General features: G+C 44.5%; 1 protein-coding gene across 1 annotated transcript; it reads left to right on the top strand.

The window, feature by feature from the left end:
* Window positions 1–8261: 8261 nt before the first annotated feature.
* SMU1 (SMU1 DNA replication regulator and spliceosomal factor) lies at window positions 8262–19844 on the top strand. The gene is made up of 12 exons (XM_005141477.4): window positions 8262–8356; window positions 8589–8799; window positions 8919–9071; window positions 9604–9714; window positions 10437–10565; window positions 11359–11478; window positions 11877–11993; window positions 12191–12318; window positions 15326–15452; window positions 16740–16907; window positions 17188–17340; window positions 18339–19844. Exons 1-12 carry the CDS (start codon window positions 8331–8333, stop codon window positions 18435–18437), a joined length of 1542 nt encoding a protein of 513 aa, XP_005141534.1. The 5' UTR covers window positions 8262–8330; the 3' UTR covers window positions 18438–19844.
* Window positions 19845–24057: the final 4213 nt, after the last annotated feature.

The raw sequence follows: 24057 nt of genomic DNA, 5'->3' as shown, positions 1-24057 counted from the left end.
AAGGTATTCCTGCTTAGGTGCAAACACCTGCTGAATCTGCCTTTGTTAGGGACATGGGTGCAAGCTGACACACCCTGGCACCCGTGGCATGGGCATTCTGGTCTTGGCTTAAAGGGTATCCTGCAGGCAACAAAGGCAAGTCAGAGACATCTTTGCTTTTACTGAATGTCAAGTACCTGCCTTCTCTCCCTTCGTCAGGAAGAGCTGGGCTTCCCCCACTCATCTTGGGGTCCTGGCTATAAGAACAGTAAGGGAAGGATCCCAGTAGATGGGTATTTCCAAGACTCAGACTCTGACTTCAGTCTCTGTGAGGTGTATGCTCTTTGTGCTTCTGAGTGACAAGACACTTGGGGATCTCCTCCAGCCACCCTGCTGCCTGCTGATACTAATTTAAAACAACAACAAACAAACCACCCTAACTGGAGGATTCTACTTACCTCCAAAGCGTGCTGCGTCAATGCTGAGTTTTGTCATGCTCACTGCACACAGAGCAGTGAGAGGACACCAGCTCCGATGCTGCCACCACACCAAGCCTGGCAGCAGTACAGGCTGCTGGAGTGTCTCTCTGTCTCCGTGGCTGTCACTCCTGTCAGCACAGACCTCCCTTGCTGGCTGGGGAAAAAGCCTGGAGAGTTTCCTGCCTGCTCAGGCTCCAACACAGATGAGTGAGAGGAGCTGTGGCTGTCCTGCACCCACTTACCCCGAGAGAAAGCACTGCTCTCCAGTGGGATGCTGCAAAGGGACAGCAGCCAGTCCCTGCACTGCAGCCCCCAAGGGATACCCAGAGGCAGAGACACAGACAAATAACGGGCAGGCAGCTCGGATATTCTGAGGTACCAAAACTGCTTTTTTTGGTGTATCAGGGAGGAATGGCCTGAAGAGACAGCTTGTGCTGGTGCTGCTGGTGTCTGAAATGCCAGCCACCATGGCTGTCCTGCCGTGCTCCACAATAAAGTGTGGTGGCTGGTGATTAACATCAAATCCTGGCTTAATAAGTCTGCAGCCCCGGCACAAATGAGCGTCTCTGCACTGTCAGATGCTCATTTTGCTCCAGAGCCAGGTCTCAGTCATGGGCAAGAGTGAGTGAGGTCACTGCTCTGGGGAGAGTAGACTGAGTGGTTGGTACTGACGATCTCCAGGCAGGCAATGGGACTGGGGCTAACCCTAAAGAAAGGCTGCCACGTGCCAAGCCACGGGCATCATTCCCTGGCCCTTCCTTACTCCTATCATTCATTTTATCACTTCTCACCTCATTTGTAATAGTGTGCAGGAGCCCAGCCCAAGATTATTACTTGGAAACACAACACAGCCTGCAAGTTAAATATGCTCAATCCTATTTAACGTCAGCAGGGAGTGTCATTATTCACGATTAGTCTCCAGTTACACAGAAATTATTCTCACAGTTCTCCCCTTCCTGCAGTCCTTAAAAACAAAAGGCAAATGTCTTTATTCAATTTTTGTCTCTGAATAACATCCATTTCAGCTCAATTCCTATTTCCACTTCTAACTGTTGAAGCAGTTTTGACATAAGTCACACACTAAAATCACTCCAATGGGCTGCAAGGTGCAGCTACAGAAACATAACTGTAATGAGGTCTCCCACTCCAAGGTGATACAGCCTAAGTACACCACATTGTGCTTTGCTTTTAGGAGACCTCCTCTGCTCTGTATGTACTGAAATAAATGCCTGGCTGTCCTCATATCACAGGTCATTTGGAACTTCAAAACCCATGCAGATAAGGATAGCAGGAACCTCCATGAAAACAGTGCAGGGGTACCTGTGGCTCTGCTTTGATGCACCTCTGTGTCCCTGAACTGCTGCACAGCTACATACGTAGCTTCTGCAGACACTCCATGCTAATTGCATGTGGAAACACTATGGGGCTGGAAACCAAAAGGTGTTCTCTGTGAGAGCACCACCAACTGCCTGGCCATCCGCAAGTTGTACTGGCTCTCCCGGTGCTTCTCAGCTGCTGATCCTCACTGCAGATAGCAGAAAACTTCCCTGCACAACCTGGTGCTAGCATTACCTTCCCTGGCCTTCTCCTTCCCTAACCAGCTTTATGTCAGCTGCTGTTTTTAGCCAGTGCTTCTGAGATGCCCAATCCAGAAGTCAAAGGGCCAAGATGATGCTGATGGGCAGTCTGAAAACACTCTTTACACACTGCTGCATATCCCTCCAGATCCCAGGAACACACGAGGGCAAGCTAGAGACTCCCCAACACTGGCTGTTCATCCAAACCAGAGCTCAGGCTCTGCTGCAGGTAGATTCAGTCCTCATTCCCGCAGCAGTGAGGCAGGCTTGGTCGAGAAGAGGATGTGAAACCTCCAGATCAAGGACTGCAGGTGGCCCACCACTGAGTGTAGCTGCAGGAAATCTCTGACCGCACTCGGGCCATCCTTTCACCTTCCACAAGCAGAAGAATGGTTCCAGCTCTAACCACACTCCATGCAAGTCATCTTCTGCAGAAAGGCCACCTTCCTTCCAGGGAAACAACAGCTCCCACGGCTAGCTTTGCATGCCTGGCCAAGAGAGGTACAAATCCTGGGCAGCTCCAAGGACCCTTTTGGACCTGCTGTCTCATGGAAAGATGGGTTGAAACCCATCCCAAGAAAATGAGAAAAAGCTAATATCAACAGTGGGAGCAGTTGCTGTGTTCTGGGAGGAAGGTCTGCCACCCAGTGCAAGGGTGGAGGAACGGGCAGAAGCAACCTTGTGAAGTTCAATACTGATGATCCTGTCTTGTAACTTACTGCTGCTGAAGACTCTGTACTTGCATCCAAGTAGCAGTCATAGTATTTTGGGGATACTCAGTACAAGGAAGACTGACAAACGGCAGAGAGACCAGCAGTGACCCCCAAGGTGGTGATGAGACTGCAGCACAGGGTATATAAAGAGACATTGGTAGAACTGGGCTTCTCCAGCTGCAGAAGAGACAACTGGAGTGTCTTCATAGGCGTCATCCACTGCCTGAATGGTGGTTATGGAAAAAAAAAGAGCTAGGCTCTTCTCCAAGGCAGACAAGGACAGGACATGGGCAATGAGTGCATGCTGCAGGATGGGACATTCCAGCTGGGCATTGAGAAAACCCCTCCACCAACAGCAGTGCATCTCAGAAACCACATATCTGTCCTTGGAGATGCACAGAACTCAACAAGGCTCAGCACAACCAGCTTTGGCCCTTGGAATTGGAACTACAGATGTCCAGAGATGCCTTGCCAACAAGAGCTGGCAATTTTGTGTTACGATGGGAGGGAGAGCCTGGCAAGGGCTGGAAGCTGTGTCCACCAGCAGGCTTGCCTGAAAGGAAGGTCTAAAATCCCAGAGCTGAGCTGGATCTGTCACCACTGCCCTGTGCAGGGCTGGGCACTTCAGCTGGCCCAGGAAATAACACAGCTGCTGCAACTCAGAGCCCCTTAACGTGCTTTTGGAGATCTCCTCTGCTACCTCTTCGAGGAGCACTTGTGTCTGTACATCCACAGTTTCACTGATGCAGAGCAGTGACCGAGCAGCCAGAGGAATGAGACGAGAGGAAAATGACTGCAGGAGTGTATTAAAGTATTCAGCTTGTCCAGCTGAAAGAGACTCCTGCCAAACGATTTTATGAGGAATGAGGCATTTTACAGGAAAAGCAGGGCCTCTCCTCTCATTTCCTCTCCCCTCTTCTCTATGAACTTCAAAGAAAAGAGGGGTCAAAACAGAGGCCAGGCAACTGGAACCGAGTTCCTGAGCCCTAAAGCCTAATTAGTCCAAGATACATTTCATTGGATATCTCTTAGAGACAGGCCTAACTTATCCATCCTCCCCACAGTGCTGCCAACAGCCGGATAAAGGCAAGACGTGGTCTGCAGTTTACAGGGCCCCAGCAGCACAAGGGCTCCTGGAGGGGGCTCAGCCCAAGCCTCACCGGTGGCAAGGCTCTCCCAGACATCCAAGTTTTCTGTGGCCAGAGCTAAAGCCCACTCCCCAGATCAAGATTGCCTCCCCCTTCTTAGTGCTTTATCTCAGGGCTGCCTTCAAAGGGGTTGTGCAGACTGAACTCACCCAGTGCCATGTGGTTATTGTCCTTAGGTACATCTGTTGAGGCTAGCAAAGAGCCTCCAGCCATTTGGAATTGCCCTTCCCGCAGTTTTAGGCTGATGTTAAACCCAGCTACCTGCCCAGCTCCTGCTGCAGGCCATGTGCCCCATGCCCCTTCATGCAACTCTTTGTTCTTGCATGAACCCTCCAGCTTCTCCTCATCCCTCCATAGTGGATGCCCAGCAGAGAGGATAATAATGTCCCATGGTCTGCATCTCTTTGCATGGCCCAGAGTGTGGTTTGCCTCAACAGCATTGAGAAACAAAGCCTGTATTTGCACAAGTTTAAGGATCCTCTGGAACCACATCAAGTTATGTATCACCCTCCCTTCCAGACACAGGTCTTGGGTGGATTTTTGTTTTGGGACCCATAAAAAGTATTCTCAAGAACAGAGAGACAGAAATGACATGAGCTGGTTCCCCCATGCAGCCTCTTTCAAGATGCTAGCTTCAGAGAGGTGCCTCTTATTTTCAGACTATAGCGAAGGCTGTTTGGTGGAAGGACTAATTTCCGGCCTTGTCGTCTGAAAGCTGAGAAAAACAAAACCCTACGGCAGGTCACTAGAGTAATCTGGAGAGCAAAGAAAGGACATCATTGTCTCCGTAAGCTTATGTGGCCTCCTGGTGCCATAGCACAGCTCCGGAGCATAGGAAACCAAGGCTTGCAGCTGGCAAGGCAGCAGGCAGTTGCACATGAAGCCAGATGGCCATCTGGCAGAGAAAGTGAGGTCCTCAAGGGTGTACAGCTACCCCTAAGCTGTGATTCTGCACTCCAGTGGGGCCCAGGTCTTGCTCCCCTGCCACTGCATTCAGGGAACCTGGTCAGTGTAAGGAATAGCTCATTCCTGGTCTGGTGTTTAAGGGAAGCCAGGGAACAGAAGGGGAGTGCAAAAAACTGACTAATCTGCCACTGGGAGAGATATGAAAATTATTTTATTAAATTTTCATCCAGGGAAAAAGATATTTTCCCTTAAAAAATTTGTCTGAGCTTCCGCCTAAAGAGTGGGCCTGGGACCTACAAGGATTTGGCTTAACTCTGTTCTGCTGCAGATCATCTGTGCTACCTAACTGCAGCAAGAATATTTATGTCATTTTGCATCCATTTCCAAGGGGAGCCAAAATATAAAATAAAAACCTTTCCTTCCCTTATGTAATGCTCTGCCAGAGCTGGTGTCCTGCGAGTGGTGGATGGAACACTCTCTGGAGGTCTCCAGACACAGCACTGCTGCCAGCACCAGATCAGGTTGGCCTTAGCTGTGTCTAGCCACAAAGCCGAAATCTGCTTCCCATGTGCTCGGCAGCACTTGGTGTGTCATGACCCTTTCCTTGGAGGAAGCTCACGCAGAGCACTGACTCCACACAGGGAGGTTTAGCTGGGGGGTCTACCTCCCTCTGCAGCTATCAGGGAAGGAAGGCCAGGTGACATACATAGCACTGACACCCGTCCAGGCTGTTAGCCTGATCCTGTGTTGGTTTCCACCTTCCAGGAGAATGCCATCCTGATGACTGTGACGGTTCAGGATCAGGCACCCTGTCTGTTCAGCTCTTCCTGCTGGGACCAGTAACACAGGAGGAAGGGCGGGCAGGAGAGCATACTACTAGCATAAATACTACTTTATGCAGCTGAATTTAGTGATGAATTGAGCCAGAGCCTGTGTGCTGCCAGAACAAAAATAGCTGCTATCTTTGGACTTTACTGTTTTGCTTTGTGACAGTCTGGATCAGACTGGTTTTCACAACAACCTTTAACAGACATCAATACACCTGTCACTGAGAACAAAATACCTGGTATAATTAACTAGTACTCAGCAGTAACCCCTGCACCTCTCTATTAGGAGTTAAAAAAGATGAGTGGAGAGGAAACAACGGCAGGCAAAACGTTACCCTTGAAGCCTCACTCCTTGTTGTTTCAACTCTGCGCTATCGGATTACTTTCTTAAGCACTCAGGGGACAGAGACAGCAAAGAACAGCTTTTGTTGGCAAAGGCAGGCATTTTCTCACACACCGCTCTATTTTCCATGGCTCATCCAACAAATTGTACACTAAGCCTAAAAAGCCAGCAAGGAACAAGTATATCCAAGAGTGGCCGAATACAGCAGACCTCACACCGCCGTGCACTAGCAGTGTAGCACTGGTCCTGGACACTTACTGGTGTGGGTGGGAAGTGCCCCACACCAGAAAGACACAAGCAGCAAGATCCTTCGTGCTGCCCAGTGTTGCGTTACATGTATAGAAAGCCAGCAGAAAATGCCCCCGCTGTGTTCCAGCAACTGATCAGAGTCTGGGGATGGCTGGGCTCAATTCTGATTATCACTAATTCAGCACTCAACCTCCCTTTGTGTTCAGTAAGAACTTTCACAGTTACAGATCCACAAACAGCGCAGTTTATTGAAGCTACATTAATACAAATTCTGAACTGCCATTGGTAAATTCATTTACTTCATTAGCACTGTAATCCAAAGCTAGCCAATGACTAAGTGAGCTCGTATAGAAAAATAAACCACTGAGCTCAGTTTCACCCGGGTATTATCCAGTGTTGCAGGAGGCACAAAGAGGCGTGCGTTCCTGCAGAGAAGAGCGAGCCCGCTGACTTGTCTGCAGAGCAGTATTCTCACGCTCTGGCAGGGAGGAGCTCAAATGCCCGGTTTATGCTCTTAAGATTGTATTCAAACTGCCCGTTGTCACCATAGATGGTATGGGGGATCTCACTATGGTGTACTGTTATATGTAAGTGAGGGATAATGACAGTTTTGATTACCTTCTGTCTGGCTGCTCAAAGGGCTGTGGGTCTTGTGCAAGGTCGGAATAGAACTGTGACACATTCCATTATTCCCTCTTTCACACTGCTGAGGCAATCATTAAGGCCCATCCGGCCTCTACCCCTAATCACCTCTCAGCCTAATCACGCCCATCAGCAGCCCATCAACTCTATTAGGGTGTTGCTGTTAACCCCCTCACCACGGATCTCATGGCCCCGTTCCTATACCAAGGGAGCTAGGAGCTCCCTTACCAGCAAGGCTACCTAAGCCTACATGAATTCAGGAGGGACATAGTTAGCTTTACTTGTCTTTCAGCATTAACAGGGGCTTCTAGACCTTTGGACTCGATCAGAGTCCAAGCAGCAAGAATGGCTGCCACAGCCATTTTTTGTGTTTAAAAGACAGGTAACTTCCATGTTCCTCCACACATACAGGGGTCTGCCTGGGTACAGCAGCGTTTTCCCCATCCTTGGTCCATAATTAATAAAAGCTGACAAGATACGCTATTAACTTCCCTACTAATTATTACTTTATGCAGTGACATCTTCACACACGACCACACTTTTGAAATGCAAAGCTCACAATGGGCTAAGGCTTGCAAACAGCAAGCAAGATCCCTGTTTTACATCGGCAAACCTGCATATGCATAGAAACAAGCAGCCGAGGAGCTGCTCCACATCCGAGCCAGACCTGACCTGCAGTCAGCCCAATGTGTCTGTGTCACCGCAGGGAGCCTCCCGAAATCCTGACGAGTGGGAGACGGTGAGTGGCCTGCAGCTCTATGGGAAACCAATGTATTCCGGCTGTGAAACACTCAAACTAATGCAGGAGGTGCAGACCATCCTCTGAGAGAGCGCTGCACTTGGACAGTAACCACGGAGGGTAACTCGCGTTAGTTAGTGCTCTTCCCTGACGCCACACGCGCTCTCCCAAGCGGCCATTCTGTTGGTAGTGTTGCTGCTGGGAGGGACAGGGAATGAACAAAACCACCAGAGCCAGTAGCCACGGCTGCCAGAACAGTAATCCCAACCTTTCTATCGCTCTTTTCCTCGTGTGTTCGCTCTCAGCCTTCCTGCTCAGCTCAGCTGCAACTCCAGGACGCCTGCATTTGGCTTGTGCTACATCACAGCGCAGTATTAACCCCAGTATTCACACCAATTCATCTATCTGGCGAGGAGCAGCGAGGTCGGGAGGCACCACGCGCTCCCTTATTTACCCCCTTCCTCCTCGCCATATGCCCCGGCACTCACCGCAGGGAGTACTCCCCACCTATAGGGGGCGCCCACCCCCCGTCGTGGCTCGGGGTGCCATAGTGCGCATGCTCAAATTGGTTCCCCCCGCCCCATCCACCCACCCTTGCTCTGAGTGGTGAGTCAGGCGGGAGGGGGCGTGGCGCTTGCAGGAAGAGGCGGAGAGTGAGGGGGAAGTCATTATTAGTGGTGGCGGTAGCGGTAGCGGAGAGTGTGTCGTGACGGTATCGGCGGATCAAGATGTCGATCGAAATCGAGTCCTCCGAGTAAGTGTGGTTTTGGGGGTGTCGGGGTGCCCTTCGACATAACGGGAGCAGTAGTGGGGTGCGGTGGCCGCGGGGATAGCTGCTCCGGAGGTGATGGAGGAACATGAGGGCGGTCGCGGGGGCGCTGCTGCTATGGCCTAGCGTCTAGGCGGGAGAGAGGCCGCGGTGCTCTGGGAAGGAAGGGGAAGAGGGGCCGCAGAGCCGTCTTTATGACTTTGCCGTGCCTCTGCAGTGTGATCCGTCTGATCATGCAGTACCTGAAGGAGAACAGCTTGCACCGAGCCCTCGCCACCCTTCAGGAGGAAACTACTGTGTCCCTCAACACTGTGGACAGTATTGAGAGCTTTGTGGCAGACATCAACAGTGGGCACTGGGACACGGTGTTGCAAGCCATACAGTCCCTGAAGCTGCCCGACAAGACCCTCATTGATCTCTATGAGCAGGTGAGTGAGTGCAGGCTGCATGTGGTCTGGTTTTCTGATCAGACTTTTCTTATTGTAGATTTCTCTCTGGTGTTTTCCACTCCCCCTTTACTGATGGAGATGTTTTTCTCTTGATGCAGGTTGTGCTGGAGCTGATTGAGCTCCGGGAGCTAGGTGCTGCCAGATCTCTCCTGAGACAAACAGATCCCATGATTATGCTAAAACAAACTCAGCCGGAGCGCTACATACACCTTGAAAACCTTCTGGCCAGATCTTACTTTGATCCTCGTGAGGTATGTTATGCTCTCCCTAGAGACCTCACACTGGTCTCTTGCATGACCCTAACTTCAGTACCAGGTGCTTATTGCAGCTTTTATTTTTCCACTCTAGAAGTAAGAACGTGCAGCTTCCCAGTTTCATGACTTTGCACGTTTTAGGAAGTGTTAGGGCAATGATGTGTAACACTTTGTCACAAGGCAGTGGTTTTGAAGTATACTGCAGGTGGGAGTTTAGGGATTTGTACTTTTGTCCTGCCACGGAGTGATGTCTTTGTTGTGCTTTTCCTGTCTTTATATATGCAGAAGAAAATGTACATTTTTGTAAATAAAATTGTTGTATAATAGTAAGTAATTCTGACTGATTACATCAGCCAGAAATTTGTAGTGAAAATACATTGCAAGTGTTTCGAGGGTTGGTGTTGAAAGGAAGGGCTGTCTTGAAGGCCTAATAGGAAATTAATGTGGAAGGGGCTTCTGTTAAAAACAGTGAATGTTTTTGTGGAAAGTAGCTTAGAAGAGTGATTTTATACAAATGATGTTTGTCTAGGCATACCCAGATGGAAGTAGCAAAGAGAAGAGGAGAGCTGCTATTGCACAGGCTTTAGCTGGAGAAGTCAGTGTGGTGCCTCCCTCTCGTCTCATGGCACTGCTGGGGCAGGTAATTCTTAAATAATATTTTAGTAGCTATGTGAGTTTCTGTGTATCTTTGCCGCATAAAACTGCCTGTGAGATCACAGTCAGCTTTGTCTAGTTGATTCTCAGACTATAGAAGTAAAGCTTATTTACTGCACGTTTGCATGTGGTATAGGTAAAATTGTATTTTCTCCATGTGATGAGGATTTAGCAGATTTAGGAAAGTCAGCATTCCAGGAGTAGATTTTTTGCCATAGAATAGGTACTGTGAGCATAGAGAAATGTATTTTTAAGGTACATACTTTTGTGGTTTAAGTCAAGCTAGCATCACACAGCCTCTTGCTCCCCGCCTTATTTCCCCCCACCTCATGGCGGGATGGGAAGGAGAATTGGAAAAATGTGAACCCCATGGGTTAAGAGCAGTCCAGTAACTATAGTATAATATAAAACTACTGCTGCTACTAATGTTAATTATAAGGGAAGTAAAAAGGGAAGGGAATATAACATGAAAAGAGAAGGAAAAAACCCAATAAACAGCAGTGATGCACAATACAATAGCTTACCACCTGCTGACCAGTATCCTGACCGAAGCAGTGATTTGCCCTCCCACTTTACATGCAGTCTCAAACTGTTCAGGTATATAATTTGAAAGGGTACAAGGAATTGCTGTATTACATTGATTAGAAATAAGCTTTGATGAGGAAGATGTATGCTGATATGTAACAATATGGCTTTCAACTTCTCCAGGCACTGAAATGGCAGCAGCATCAGGGCCTCCTTCCTCCTGGTATGACAATTGACTTGTTCAGAGGCAAAGCAGCTGTGAAAGACGTAGAGGAAGAAAAGTTCCCAACACAACTGAGCAGACATATTAAGGTGATGTGTTTGTTTGGTCTGTGTTTGATGTGTGGTGTTCCAGCTTATCCCTTTGCTGGCTTTTATGTTTGGAAATAAGAGTAAACATTTTGAATTCTTCTGTTCTCTTTTTTTTGTAAATCATCTTAAGCTCTCCCTTCCTCCTGTTTCCCTCTTTCTCCATGCTTTATCTCATCAGGAAGCATTTTATGAAACTCTGAAATGAGGTCCCTTAATAAGATTGGGTGCTCATACTATTTGTGAATATGATAAATGTTTTAATTGTTTTAATTGTTTGACTTCACAGTTAAGAATAATTCAGTTTTCAGAAGTGGTTCTTTATTTGTCCAAGACAGTACTTGTGTCTTGAACTTCTGTGGGTGGTGTGTATTAGGTTTTGTGAACCATTTAGGTTTTAGACATACAAGGTGTACTAGTAGGATTAGTATCTCCTTTTTAAGGATTTTATCATATAGATAATAAAAGAGGAAGAAAACCATGCTGTAATGACATAGTAGTCCTGCAGCTCTCACAGTGTAGAATAGGCAGCTTCCTCATGTGAAGGTTTTTCAACTTCAAGCAAGAAGTGTTAGGTGATAGTTTTACCAGTTCTCACAGTGAACGAAAGATAAGGGTTTTTTTTGTTTGTTTTCAGAAGTGCTAATATGTTGGTATTGACAGAGGGTTTTGTACTTTAAATCTGCATACCTGTGGAAAATGGCATAATTTTGCCACCAAAATGAGTCTCATTTTTGTTTTAATGAATTGCTGTTTAAAAAATGCTCACAGGCTTAATTTATCTTCTATAAAACAGTTTGGGCAGAAGTCGCATGTGGAGTGTGCTCGGTTTTCCCCAGATGGACAGTATCTTGTTACTGGCTCTGTTGATGGTTTCATTGAAGTGTGGAACTTCACTACTGGAAAGATAAGGAAGGTAAATTGTGCCTTATTTTATTCACATGGCTGGTTCATTGGCCAGAGCACCTGGTTTTATTCTTTGATTTTTATATTTTATTTTCATTTTCTTGGGGACTGTGAATTTGTAAAGGGTGCCTGGCTGGGTGATTCAGATGCCTTTCTGAAATCTTTACATTGGTTCATTTGTCCAGTTTGTCATAAACTTCCCTCTGCAAAGGAAGAGGGATCTGGATCATTGTTGTTGCCTCTAAAATGGTGACAATAGTAGCCCCCTGTTATTACAAGGTTGTGAGGTCTGCTTGCTGATGGGTTATAAAACACAACTGAAGTTCAAACATGTAGTAATTTTACACTTTGCATTAAAATATATTTGAGTTCGCTATATTGATTGGTGGATCTTCTCATTTTGTTTAGGATCTGAAGTACCAGGCACAAGATAATTTTATGATGATGGATGATGCAGTGCTTTGCATGTGCTTCAGCAGAGATACAGAAATGCTAGCAACTGGAGCACAAGATGGAAAGATCAAGGTACATATCTTTTTCTACAGTATTTTGGTACGGATGGTTACCATAAAGTTCACTTCAATTACAGTGATGTTGCAGTTTCTTCTAAAAACTAATTTAGTGTGGTTCAGAAACAGATATGTATTGCCTCTAATGTTTTTAAGCTTCTGTGATCTGATAACGAAGGAACCACCTCTGTTCCATTTGCTGTTTCCTCTCAGGTTTGGAAAATTCAGAGTGGTCAGTGTCTGAGAAGATTTGAACGAGCTCACAGCAAAGGCGTTACATGCCTCAGCTTCTCTAAAGACAGCAGCCAAATTCTTAGTGCTTCATTTGATCAGACAATCAGGTAAATAAACTGTAAATATGTGACCTACAGTGCCTAAGAAAAACTTTTGAATATATATTGACTTGACCTGGCATTTGATCCTTTTGCACTGAGTTTTAGTATATAGGAGAGCATGACTGCTGAGGGTTGGAGTGGAGCAGTTTGAAAGTTCAACCTTTTATCTTGCTTAATTACTTCAGGGGTAGGGGCCAGCTACCTCTGATCTATTGTTGCGTACACTGACTTTGCTCACTTTCTTTCTGTGAGTCTCCAGCTTAAGTGATAGTTGTGAACCTTCAAAAATAACATTTTTCATGGTAAGTGTAGGGGAAAAAAATCTGAGGATAGCAGGATAATGACATTTCTTTTTCTTAACCTAAACAACCTGATCCCTACTCACTATCTTTAATACATGACTTGAAAGTAGTTGTTCCCATCCAGTTTAAAATCACAGAATGGTTTGGGTTGAAAGAAACCTTAAACATGGTCTAGTTCCAACCCCACTGCTATGGTCCATAGTTAAGTTCCCCAGTGTCTGGCATTCTTTTTGGGGCAGGGAAGCAGTTCATGATGTTGAAGGCCTACAGGCTGTGATTTTTGGAACCGTGGGGATGGGAGTTGAGTTTTTCTACAGATTTTGGAGTTGCTTTGATGCACAGTCCAGTTTGTGTATTCAGCTAGTTGATAGTGTGTCAGCCTTGTTACAGTGGTTGGATATGAGATGTGTCTACAGAAAATCGAAGGAAGTACATACCTCTTAATGTTGTTGGGCAAACTGAACAAACTTGGCATTACCTGACACTTCCCATGTCCTAAGACTTACATGCATACAGCTACAGTACCTTACCTGTCATGCAGGTAGTCTGTTAAAGCAACAATGTGTTAAAGCAACAGGGGATTGTAGTGGGGTAGGTATGTAGGTAGCTGGGCTTGCATCTGTCCTCTAAGTAAGCCCAAGTGTCTGTGCAATCTGTAAAAGCAGTCTATGCATAAATTATACCTTTAATTAGAAGGTACCTCTTGAAGTCTCTAGTGCAATCTGCTTCTTAAAACACAACCAGTCTTTCAGTTAGGATAGATTGCTCAGTCAGGTCCTTGTCCAGCTGAGTTCTCAAAATCCCTATGGGTGGAAACTCCACTGATTCTGGCATCTGTCATAGGGCTGTACAGGTGCATTGGAGAAAATCCTGTTTGGACATAAGGAAGGAAGTTTTATCTTGGTTTGTTTTTACCTTTGTAACTTGTGCCTTTTGCCTCTTACGAATTTGCCTCTTGGGAACCTCTAAGAAGAATCTGACTTACAATTTATCAGGTGTTTAGTAAGGGCTTAGATATCCTTTTTCTTTCTTTGAAGGATTATTGCAAAGTGGATAAAATAAAGAAGGAAAGTTAATTGTAGTTTCCAATAATAGCAGATAGTCAGTACACTACTCAAACTCTGTCCTAATCTAAGTTACCTGATGGGCAGCAACCTTATAAATCCCTTGTTCCTGCAGTCCTTGGCATCTGGAAAGTATTATTTAACATTTGTGTAGTCCAGTAATTCTGATCCTTCACCTGTTTGGAATCTGCTTACTGCAGGGTAGATTTGGTTTGCAGCAAAGTTCTGTTGCTACGCAGCCACTTCGTTCCAGTTGAAAGTGGCTTAGATGAGGTTTGTCTGGTTCAGTTTCTTCTTCAGGGTTATTCTGACCTAGTAGTAATTGGTTTAACCTATTTTTGTCTACGAGGAAGACAGCAATTAGATGCTCCTGAATGTTCATTTCTCTGGGCTGAATGCGCCTAGCCATTTCAGCCTCCCCTCAATGTTCTGTGGTGCTGTCCTCCAGCTATTTTAGTGACTCCTTAGTGGGGACCCAAAACTGAACACAGTCTTCCCAAGGTGACTGCACCTCTGCCTCTCCTAGTAGTGCCATCTGGTGTGTTTCCTCAGAGCCATAGCACACTGCCTGGCTTTCACTTTGATTTCCCCAAGGCCTGCCTGGTCCTTTGCTGCCGGCCTCCTGTGTGGCTGATCAGTCCCCAGTTGATTCTTATGCCTGAGGTAGGTCTGCAAAGATCTGTTTTCAGCATTGTGAGGCTTCTTTCAGTCTATCTACCTAGTTTGTCAAGGTTTCAAATGTTCTCATCTACCTTTCAGAATTGAGTTGCAGGATATGGGACTTAGATTATGAATCAAATTGAACCAATGCTTGATGAGAGCATACGTTTTATGTTTAATTGAATGGGATTGTATAATATGTTCAGTGTCATTAGGCTGCTGTAAAACCCAGTGTCACCAATAATACTGCTTTAGATGAAGAGATGTGTGGATCTGGAAGCAACTGCACAGTGAACGGGCATTATGAAACAACTTATTAAGAGATGTTAATCTGCTGAAATCCTGATACATATGAACTATAGCATAAGGATATTAACTGAAATTGTGTAAGCTTGGATGTTGAATCAGGGACATGAAACTTAAAATGGAATAAGTAATTTAGTTCTCAAGGCTTCAAACTTCTGCTTGAAAACTACATTCCTGTAGCCAGTAGGTAGTACAATTTAAGGCTGGTACGGATTGCCTCTATAATTTCATTTTAGATGGCTGAGCAAATTCTGCAGAATTGCACAGTAAGAGGCAGTGGCAACAGCTTGAAAAAGTCTGGCTGGGTCCAAGGAGAGAATTTTTCTTAACTCGGGGCTTGGTTAAGGCCCTGAGCCAGCCTAACCTCGGTTAGACTAGTGACTTCCAAACTTGATTCTGTAATTCTTTTTGTCAGCTTCATAGTTTCCCCTTTAATAGTCCTGTTACCTAACATGTGCAGTGTTACATACAGGTCTTTGAAGCTGAAGGTTGATGGTATTTCCCTAAGGTTTTTAGGGGAATACATAATAGCTTTGAAAGGGGCTTGTCCTAAAGACAGCTTGTGGATTTTTAGCACTTTTTATTGTTAACTATCAAAGGTACCTTGGAAGTAAAATACAGTAAAGCCAAGGAGTTGTTAACACTACCTCAGTTACTCACTCTGACCTTTCTTTGTGACAGGATTCATGGTTTAAAATCTGGGAAAACTTTAAAGGAATTCCGTGGTCATTCTTCCTTTGTCAATGAAGCTACTTTTACCCAGGATGGCCATTATATTATTAGTGCATCTTCTGATGGCACAGTGAAGGTAAGATAGCATTTGTTTATCCTTTATATAAATAATGTATTCAGACACTTCAGCATGTTGGAGCTGATGAGTTAAGACTATTGCAGTCATTGGAGAAGTACTTAGCGTTATCTGTAGTAATAAGTCTTTCTGTTTGTGACCTTTGCTGTAGATTGCTGTAAATGAGAACAGATAAAGGTTTCATACTGTGTTCACAGACTGCTGTAGAGTCTCTCTGATGTATTTATTAAAGGAAGATATAAGTGCAGCCCTTATCTGCCTGTTCCTGCTTTATTCTAGAGTTGACGCCTGTCATCTTAGAATGTGGGGATTCCTTGATCTGAAATAACAGCATTCTCTTGCTTACTGTGTTGGACACATGTTTATTTCTTGGTGTTCAGGAATCCCTTGCTATGTAAGCTAGGTAATCTAGCATTAATAAAACTGACTGTGGGAGTGGCTTCTAGTCTCAGCAAAGTGTGGAACTACTTGATGTGTAGTAGGTAAGAGGAATAAAATGTTGTGTATAGGGCATTACTGATTAATAATGAAAAATAAAGTTAATATAGAAGCAGCCACTGTAAGTAGGGCATCAATGCAGTGCATGGAGGGGATGGATAAACATACCTGGTTTATAGATTTGGCCTAGGAGAATGTAATAGGTCTTGATTGTAGTAAATGGGGTGTTACTTCAAACTTGCACTCTCTTGCTAGACTGCCTCAAATCATGGGAGTAGAATAAGAGGGTGGTACCTTTCATTTTGACTGTACTAGTATGTAAACAGCAAAAGTCTTCCACAGATGATGAGTTACATTTTCTTTTAAATATCAAAAAAGCAGTTGCATTTCCTGTTTCTGAACAGCTGGAACAGCCTGGTGCTGGGCCTGAAGCAGCTGGAATCTGGGATTTCTCTCCCACTGATATCAGTGAGGCTTTTTTTTCCTGCAGTTCTTGTGCCTGTCTTGTGGAAGGCAAATTGCATGTGCAGAGACTGCATGTATATTCACAGATACCAGTTACAACGAGAAAGCAAGTCTGGACTCACCCCTTAGGGAATATGCTTAACAAATGGGAGGCAGGCTCAATTTGAGTAATGGAAAATAATGTTCAGTTCAGTGGTAGTGAAATTGTTCATGGTGTCCAGGCTTCAAAATAGATATGATAACTTATTGTTTGTTTTTTTATCTGCTTTAAACTACAGGTTTTGGAATTCATATTTCCCTTCAGGAGCCTTAAGTCTGAACCCTGAATCATGGCTTTTGTTTGTTTGTTTAGTTAATTGGTTATGTATATCTTTCTTTTACTAGGTTTGGAATGTGAAGACGACAGAGTGCTCAAACACCTTCAAATCTCTTGGCAGCACTGCTGGGACAGACATTACTGTGAATTGTGTCATTCTGCTCCCTAAAAACCCAGAACACTTTGTTGTTTGCAACAGATCGAATACAGTCGTCATTATGAATATGCAAGGACAAGTATGTGATGTTAATAGTGACCTTTCAAGTCTCTCTGTCTCATTCCTTTTAAAAATGCCCAAAACCTAGTTAATAACCTAGCCTTGGGTTAAACCCTTTCATGAGAACTGTTCCATACCTAGATAATAGAACAGCTTGACTTGCAGAAAGCAAATGTAGCTATGGAAAGATCCTGTGTTCTAATCAGGCCTAGTACTGCTTAAATATTTTTGTCTTGAACATAATAATGAGATGCTGTAACTTAATCCTGTCAAATATTTTTTGGGGGGTGTTGTTACAGATTGTAAGAAGCTTCAGCTCTGGTAAGAGAGAAGGTGGTGACTTTGTCTGCTGTGCACTTTCACCTCGTGGTGAATGGATCTACTGTGTTGGTGAAGACTTTGTGCTCTATTGCTTTAGCACAGTGACCGGCAAGCTGGAGAGAACTCTGACTGTAAGTTCTTAGTTTTGAGCTTTTGGGGAGCTCTAAACACAAGGATGGTTTAAATGCTCATGCTGTTTCAAGTCTGTAAGGAGAAAAGTGTCACATCGAGGACTTTTTCACTTCTAGTAGCCATGATTGGTAACAAATGCATTCTAGAACACTTGGCTGTAGGATGTTGTCATACTTTAAACCTAGATGGTAACTCAGCACCATGCAGTGGTTCTCCTCCCCAATGCCTCAGATGGTATGGGGAGGAGAATCGATAGAATGGGTTGAGATACTAGTACTGCTACTGATAAGGGAATTAACAAGAAGAGAGAATATGAAACTAAAAAGGGAAAGGAAATTAAAAACAATAACCAGCAGTGCTGCACAATACAATTGCTCACCACCCACGAACTGATACCCAGCCTGACTTGAGCAGTGATCTGGGCCTTCAGGGTGACCCTCTCCAGTTTATACACTGGGCATGATGTGCTGTGGTATGGAATACCACTTTGGCTAGTTTGGGTTGGGTGTCCTGTCTCTGCTTCCTCCTGGCTTCTTGTGCCTCTCCTCAGAGGCAGAGCATGAGAGACTGAATAGTCCTTGGTCAAAGTAAACATTACGTTGCAACAGCCAAAACACAGCACTGTGCCAGCAGTAGTAGGAAGGACAAAAATAATTGTTACAGCTGAACCCAGGACAGTGTCTCTTTTTAGAACCTTTTTGATTAAAAGTTATGAAAGTTTTTATCCATAAAGCCAAGAGTGAATTGTTCAAAGCTTGAACTAGAGCATGTCTTGCTCTGGGCTTTGATGAAAAATCTGACCAAGCTGTCGATATTTAAAGCTGTTAGGTATGCTGGGGGCGAGGGGGGGAGGAGGAGGAGGGAAGAAACATTCCTCCACTTTTGCTGTATGTGCAAAGCATGTTAAACGTCAGACCAGCTTTTCTCTAGTTCTTGTTTGAAGAGAACATTTACTAAAAGAAGAAGCTCCTGGTTAATCTTTCTGCTTTTTCTCTAGGTTCATGAAAAAGATGTCATTGGCATTGCTCACCACCCCCACCAGAACCTGATTGCCACTTACAGTGAAGATGGCCTGCTCAAGCTCTGGAAGCCATAGCTTGATTTTACAACAAGCTATTAAGTGTGCCTGTTAGTTGCGGGTTATTGATGTTTGTGCTTTAACAAGGTCTGAATACAGAGAGTGTGATATTTGCTCCATTTTCAGTTTTGTTTTCCAGAGAATGACATTTTTACTTCTTGGTCTAAATTTAAGTAGATTGATACTTAAATATAGCATAAGTTAATTTCGGCTATTTTTTATTTTAACCAGAGTAGCAGAAAGAATTTCAAGTGAGGGTTTTTTCTGTCTCCTGAAGTCTGTACTCTTCCTATAGTGTTTATAAAAGTTGAATGAGCTAGGAACTATATACACCTAAAAATAAGCGGTTGGTGACTTCCTAGAATATGGTAAAATACTTTTTCTGAATAAATTATGTGGAATGAAAAGAATGTCTTTTTTTTTCCACTGAAACAGAGGCAGTTTTCCCAGAATGCAGATAAGTCTACTCTATCCTCAGCTTGAAGCTAGAGGCTTTTCTAGTCCAGTGTACTTTTCTAGAAGTGAATACTGTATTCAGTATTCACTACATTTTTCCAATTTTATATATATTAAGTAGTGTCACACAGCTTCCTTGGAGCCAAGCTATTCTTCCTCATCTCCCAGCACTTCCTGCTATAAACCTTCCTAATGTGACAGTGAGATACAGTTGGGCTTTTATTGTGGGTGGCTTTTGTGGTTTGCTTGTTGTGGGGTTTTTTTGTCCTTCACTTCCAGGCTAGAAGAAATTACTACCTGGGGCATCTTCCTGTAAGTGCATAATGTCTTCAGACCATCTTTAACTGAAGTGAGCATGGGATCAGTACTTTTAAAAGGTGGAAATCTGGTGTAGATAGGTTCAAGTCCTAGTGATGCTGCACCTGCTACAGTTGTGTTGGGCTTTTTTACAGTTTACTCAGTTTAGCTCCCTATTTTCCCAAAGGGGCATGGCATAATCTAAGTAATTATTAGCAAGATTTTTGTTTAATTTTAAAATTCCATATGCCTGTGAACCTAGTTGAAGTGCTACTTGATTTGCACACTATGATAAAGTTAATCCTTCAGGCTCTTCAGTTTGGAGCGGGTGGTGATTCTGTTTCAGATCCTGACTAATGCACTCTGCGTTGAATGTGCACAGGAATCTTCCCCAAAGTATGACCTAAAAATTGCCTAAATTAGTTCTAATTGGGCTTGATCTTTATACAAGTGTTGATTGTCGGCTAGTGTCAAGTGCACTCACCCATTCACTTCATTAGTCTGTGTTAATTCTGGTCTAAGGAGCTGCAGAAATCAGCTTAACTTCTCACACAGCATTGCTTGTTCACTACAACTGTAGTGCTTTGTTCTGTTTAGCTGTAATGTTTTGATTGCTAAGTTTTTTTTACTTCCCTTGATATTGCAATAAAGTTATTTTGTAGATAGTAAAAAGTGATTGTTTTCCCTGCCTGAAAAGACACCTATGTTTCAGAAACATCTGACAGTGGTACATCTGAAAAGCTCCATTGGCAAATACTACTTGTACAGAAGTAGTCTTTTTAGTGTTACCTGACCTGTGCTTTGTTTTGCCATCATGTCATGCAAAACTGTTCATCCTCAATGCAAACAATATCATTCATTTCTCTTAGAAATAAAAGTCATTGTAGCACATGAAACTCCTGGACGTTTAAACATTGAAATAGATTGCCTAGCTTAAAAATGTGAGAAAATCTGGCACTTGATTGTAGTTTGTTGTGTCAAGTACTTCACACAAAAGGTGAAAGTACTAACTAATGCTTGTACAAGGGCAATGGTAAACAACCGGGCTGCAGCTGTAATTAGCAAAATAGCTGGCAGTTGGCACTAACATACAATGATCTGAATGTTAATTTTATTTTTTTTAAATTTTAAATTTAAAAACTGGATTTTTCTTTTTAATGTAAATGTTAAACTTTTTAATGTAATCCTCTCTGAAGAATCAGCCTGGTGCTACATTGCTTCCCCAGATGCAAGACTTGAACAAGGCCACACCTAGTGGTTTAACTAACATTAAAGCAAGCATTGTTCACCTTTGTCCCTTTGTTCTTTAAATACTTTCTTGGAACTGGTGGGCTCTGTCATCCACTGAGGAGTGCAGAGTAGTGACAGCCTCATGTCAGTTCGTCCTCCTGTTTCTGGATTGGCAATCAGTGAATTCCAGCCAGGCTTGGATGGAGTTGGGTGCAAGTCTCTATGTTCTTGCAGAGTACATGTGGAGGAGCTACTGCCATCTCAGTCAAAATAAGTGATCTTGGGTTCCTGCACAGCTACGTGATTGGTGGCTGTGATGTTTGTAATGTTATGGAACATGGAAGCCTGTAGATATGGTATCCACCACTACCAGCTTATAATTCGTAAATAATCAGACCCTCCCCTGACTCCTAGTACAATTTAGAGAGACCAGCTGAAAACTGAAGACTTGGTCTTAAAAGTTGTCTGCAAGTTGTATAAAGCAGCTGAATTCTCTTGACTTGAGAGAATAGGCATCTCCAAGGGTGCTTGCCAGCCCCAGTGAATCCATGATAATGCTTATTGCTGAGGGACTTGCACCATGAGCTTGGTAGGAGGGCTGGCCTCTGGCTTGGGCAGCTTGGTAACAAGAGTGTTCATTTGAGGTAAGAAAAAAGGAAGTACGTTGTTGAGATTTATAGGAAAGAGCGTTCGTAACTGACTTCTGGCATCAAGTATAGCTTTTCTTCACTTCCTGCCTCATGTCTGCATGGCTTTTGGGGGTCCTTAGGCATGGTTACTTCATCTGCACTTCCTGTTGGTGACGCACCAGTGTGTTCACTGGATAGCTGTAAATAAAACTCATTACCTGGACATCTTGTATGATGGAGCCCAAAACTAGACACGACACTTCCAGGTATGCCCTTACCAGTGCTGAGGAGAGGGGAAGGATGAATTCCCTTGACCTGCTTTATACCAGTTTTCTTCTTTCCAAAACCAGCACATTGCTGGCTCATGTTCAATTTGGTGTGCACCTGGGCTCCCAGGTTTCTTCTCCACCCTGCTGCTTTTCATCTGGGTGGCCCCCAGCATGTCCTGGTGCATGGGGTTGTTCCTCCCCAGGTGCAGGACTTTGCACCTTGTTGAGCTGCATGAGATTCCTGTCAGCCCATTTCTCTACCTGTCCCTGGATGGCAGCACAGCCCTCTTGTATATCAGCTGCTTCTCCCAGTTGTGTCAACTGCAAACTTGCTCAGGGTTTATGTTGTCCCATCATGCAGATCATTACTGGAGCTGTTTAACAGGACTGGAGCTAGCACTGACCCATGTGGTACATTGCTAGTCACCGGCCTCTGCGCTTGGCCATTCAGCCAGTTTTCAGTCCACTTCACTGCTTATCCATTCTCTACATCAATGGCTTCTCTATGGGGATCTGATAGGAGACAGTGCCAAAGGCCAAACTGAAATCCAGGTAGACAGTGTCCACTGTTCATCTACCAGGACAGTCATTTCATTGTAAACATGTCTTTCCCTTGGTGATGCTGACTACTACTGATGACTCTCTTGTGGTTGATGTCCCTGGAAATGGTTTCCAGGTTTAGCTGCCCCACCACCTTCCCAGGATCAAGGTAAGGCTGCCTGGCCTTTAATTCCCTGAATGTTTCTTCTTGGCCTTGAAGACACAAGTGACATTTTCTTTTTTGCAGTCTTCAGGTACTTCCTCAGGTCACCCTGATCAATGAAAGACTATGGAGGCTGGCCTCGCAATGACATCTGCCAGCTCCTGCAGCACTTGTGGTGCATCCCATCAGGACCCATAGATTTATGTATGCTCAGTTTGCTTAGGTATTTCTTGACCTGACCCCCTTCTGCCAAGGGTACATCTTCCCTGCTCCAGACATTCCCCTGGGATAGTCTCTGGGATTCCCGACAGCCAGTGTTGCTAGGAAGATGGAGGCAATGAAAGCATTCAGTACCTCAGCCTTTTCCATGATCCAGGTAACCAGGTGCCCTATCTCATTTGGCAACAGGCCCACATTTTCGCTAGCACTTCCCACCTGTGTACTAATCAAAGGCCTCGCTGTCTTTGACATCCTTCACCAGATTTAGCTCCAGTTGAGCTTTAGCTTTTATAACTTTAACCCTGGATGCTCAGATAGGTAGAAGAAGACAGTTAGGGCCCTGCAGTCTTACAGGCAGAAGCAGAAATGAGAGCAAGCTCTTAAATGAGCATGCAATGGTAATTCCCAGTTTCACAGCAAACCTGCAGAACAGAAGAGCTGCTGGATTTCTGGGGAATAAACAAGTCCTGTGTGCTTGGTGCACAGCAGAAAGAATCACTGTAGTAGACTAGCACTGTAAGCTTGATGAAATTAATTTGGTGGTGTTTATACAGAAACACTGCAATTGCAAACACCAACTAAGGTTATGATAAGTTGGATTACTACACTGATAGCTAGGAAAGCAGCTATTCTGTGCTACTATGTCCTTAATTTCTGTGGCTGTCCATTCAGCTAATTCCCAAAATGTCAGAAAAAAATTGTCGTGTTTCATTGTTTTGGTAGCACATAACATATTTAACTGCTTATTGTAGTTGTATGGTATACAGAGGAACAAAGAAATACATGGAAAAGGCCATATATTGTACTCAATATCCCACTTGAAGGACTAGGGACTGAGTCCTCCTCTTTGTTCACCCTTGCCTTCAATTGGTCATGCCTTTTGCTGCAAGCTTACTGTACTGCTGCCAGTGTGTTTCTCTGGACCTTGCTTTTATGTTGGTCACTAGCTCATATCTAAGCAGGGTGCTTGGCTGGTGGTGCTTCTGCTGCCCTTCCTGCACCAGCAGCATCATCTTTCCATAGGATGCTCTACAAGGCTTCTGGAAGCTTGTGGTCAGCCACCCTCCTGAAAGCTGGACCTGACCTGTCCTCTAGACTGTGTTTGGTGTCAAGCATGAAGCAGAATTGGCCACCAAAGTTTTGAGAGAAGAGCAGAAACATTACTTGAGCAGTGCTGATGCAAGTATGGGTGTGATGAAAGGAAAACTTTAGTTTTCCTCAAATGTCCCCTGGAAAAAAAGGCTATGGAAGTTTTATATATATAACAGTCCCCTGAAGTAAGATAATGTCCTATTGTCATCCCCAAGGTAATTGATTTGTCGCAGCTGCTTGATCCATGGGTACAGAATGGTGCTTAGTGAACTGTAACACAAGTAGTGTATTTTAGTGCTCTTTAGCCTCAGATCAGCCCTGGCCAGAGGTAGGATTACTTCCTCTTCTTTACTGATAAGAGCAAAGGCTCCTGCTAGTCACATTTCATACAGCTGACTGTTGAGCTCATTCAGGTACAATCTGGAAAAGACATTTTGCCTATAGGATTTTATCCTTGCTGAAAGAAAAAAACCTCCAGCAAAGCATACAGGGCCTGGCTATCCTGTAGGGACTTTGAAGGGAACTAACTACATGTGAGGTTCAAAACCCACAGTACCAGTTGCCTTATAAAATGAAGCCCATAACACAATAGAGATGTTTCCCAAGTTTCCAGACAGTTTCCAGATGTTCAAGTTATGACACACCCATACTGTCATGTAGCAGCTACTCCCAGGAAGAAAGAGCGCCGTTTGTGACACTTTTGCTTCAGAGCAGTGTAGAAAGCATAAGCTCTGTCCCAAGCC

Source organism: Melopsittacus undulatus, chromosome Z (genome assembly GCF_012275295.1).
Source record: "Melopsittacus undulatus isolate bMelUnd1 chromosome Z, bMelUnd1.mat.Z, whole genome shotgun sequence".
Taxonomy (NCBI): domain Eukaryota; kingdom Metazoa; phylum Chordata; class Aves; order Psittaciformes; family Psittaculidae; genus Melopsittacus; species Melopsittacus undulatus.
This window is presented reverse-complemented; position numbering and strand designations above follow the sequence as displayed.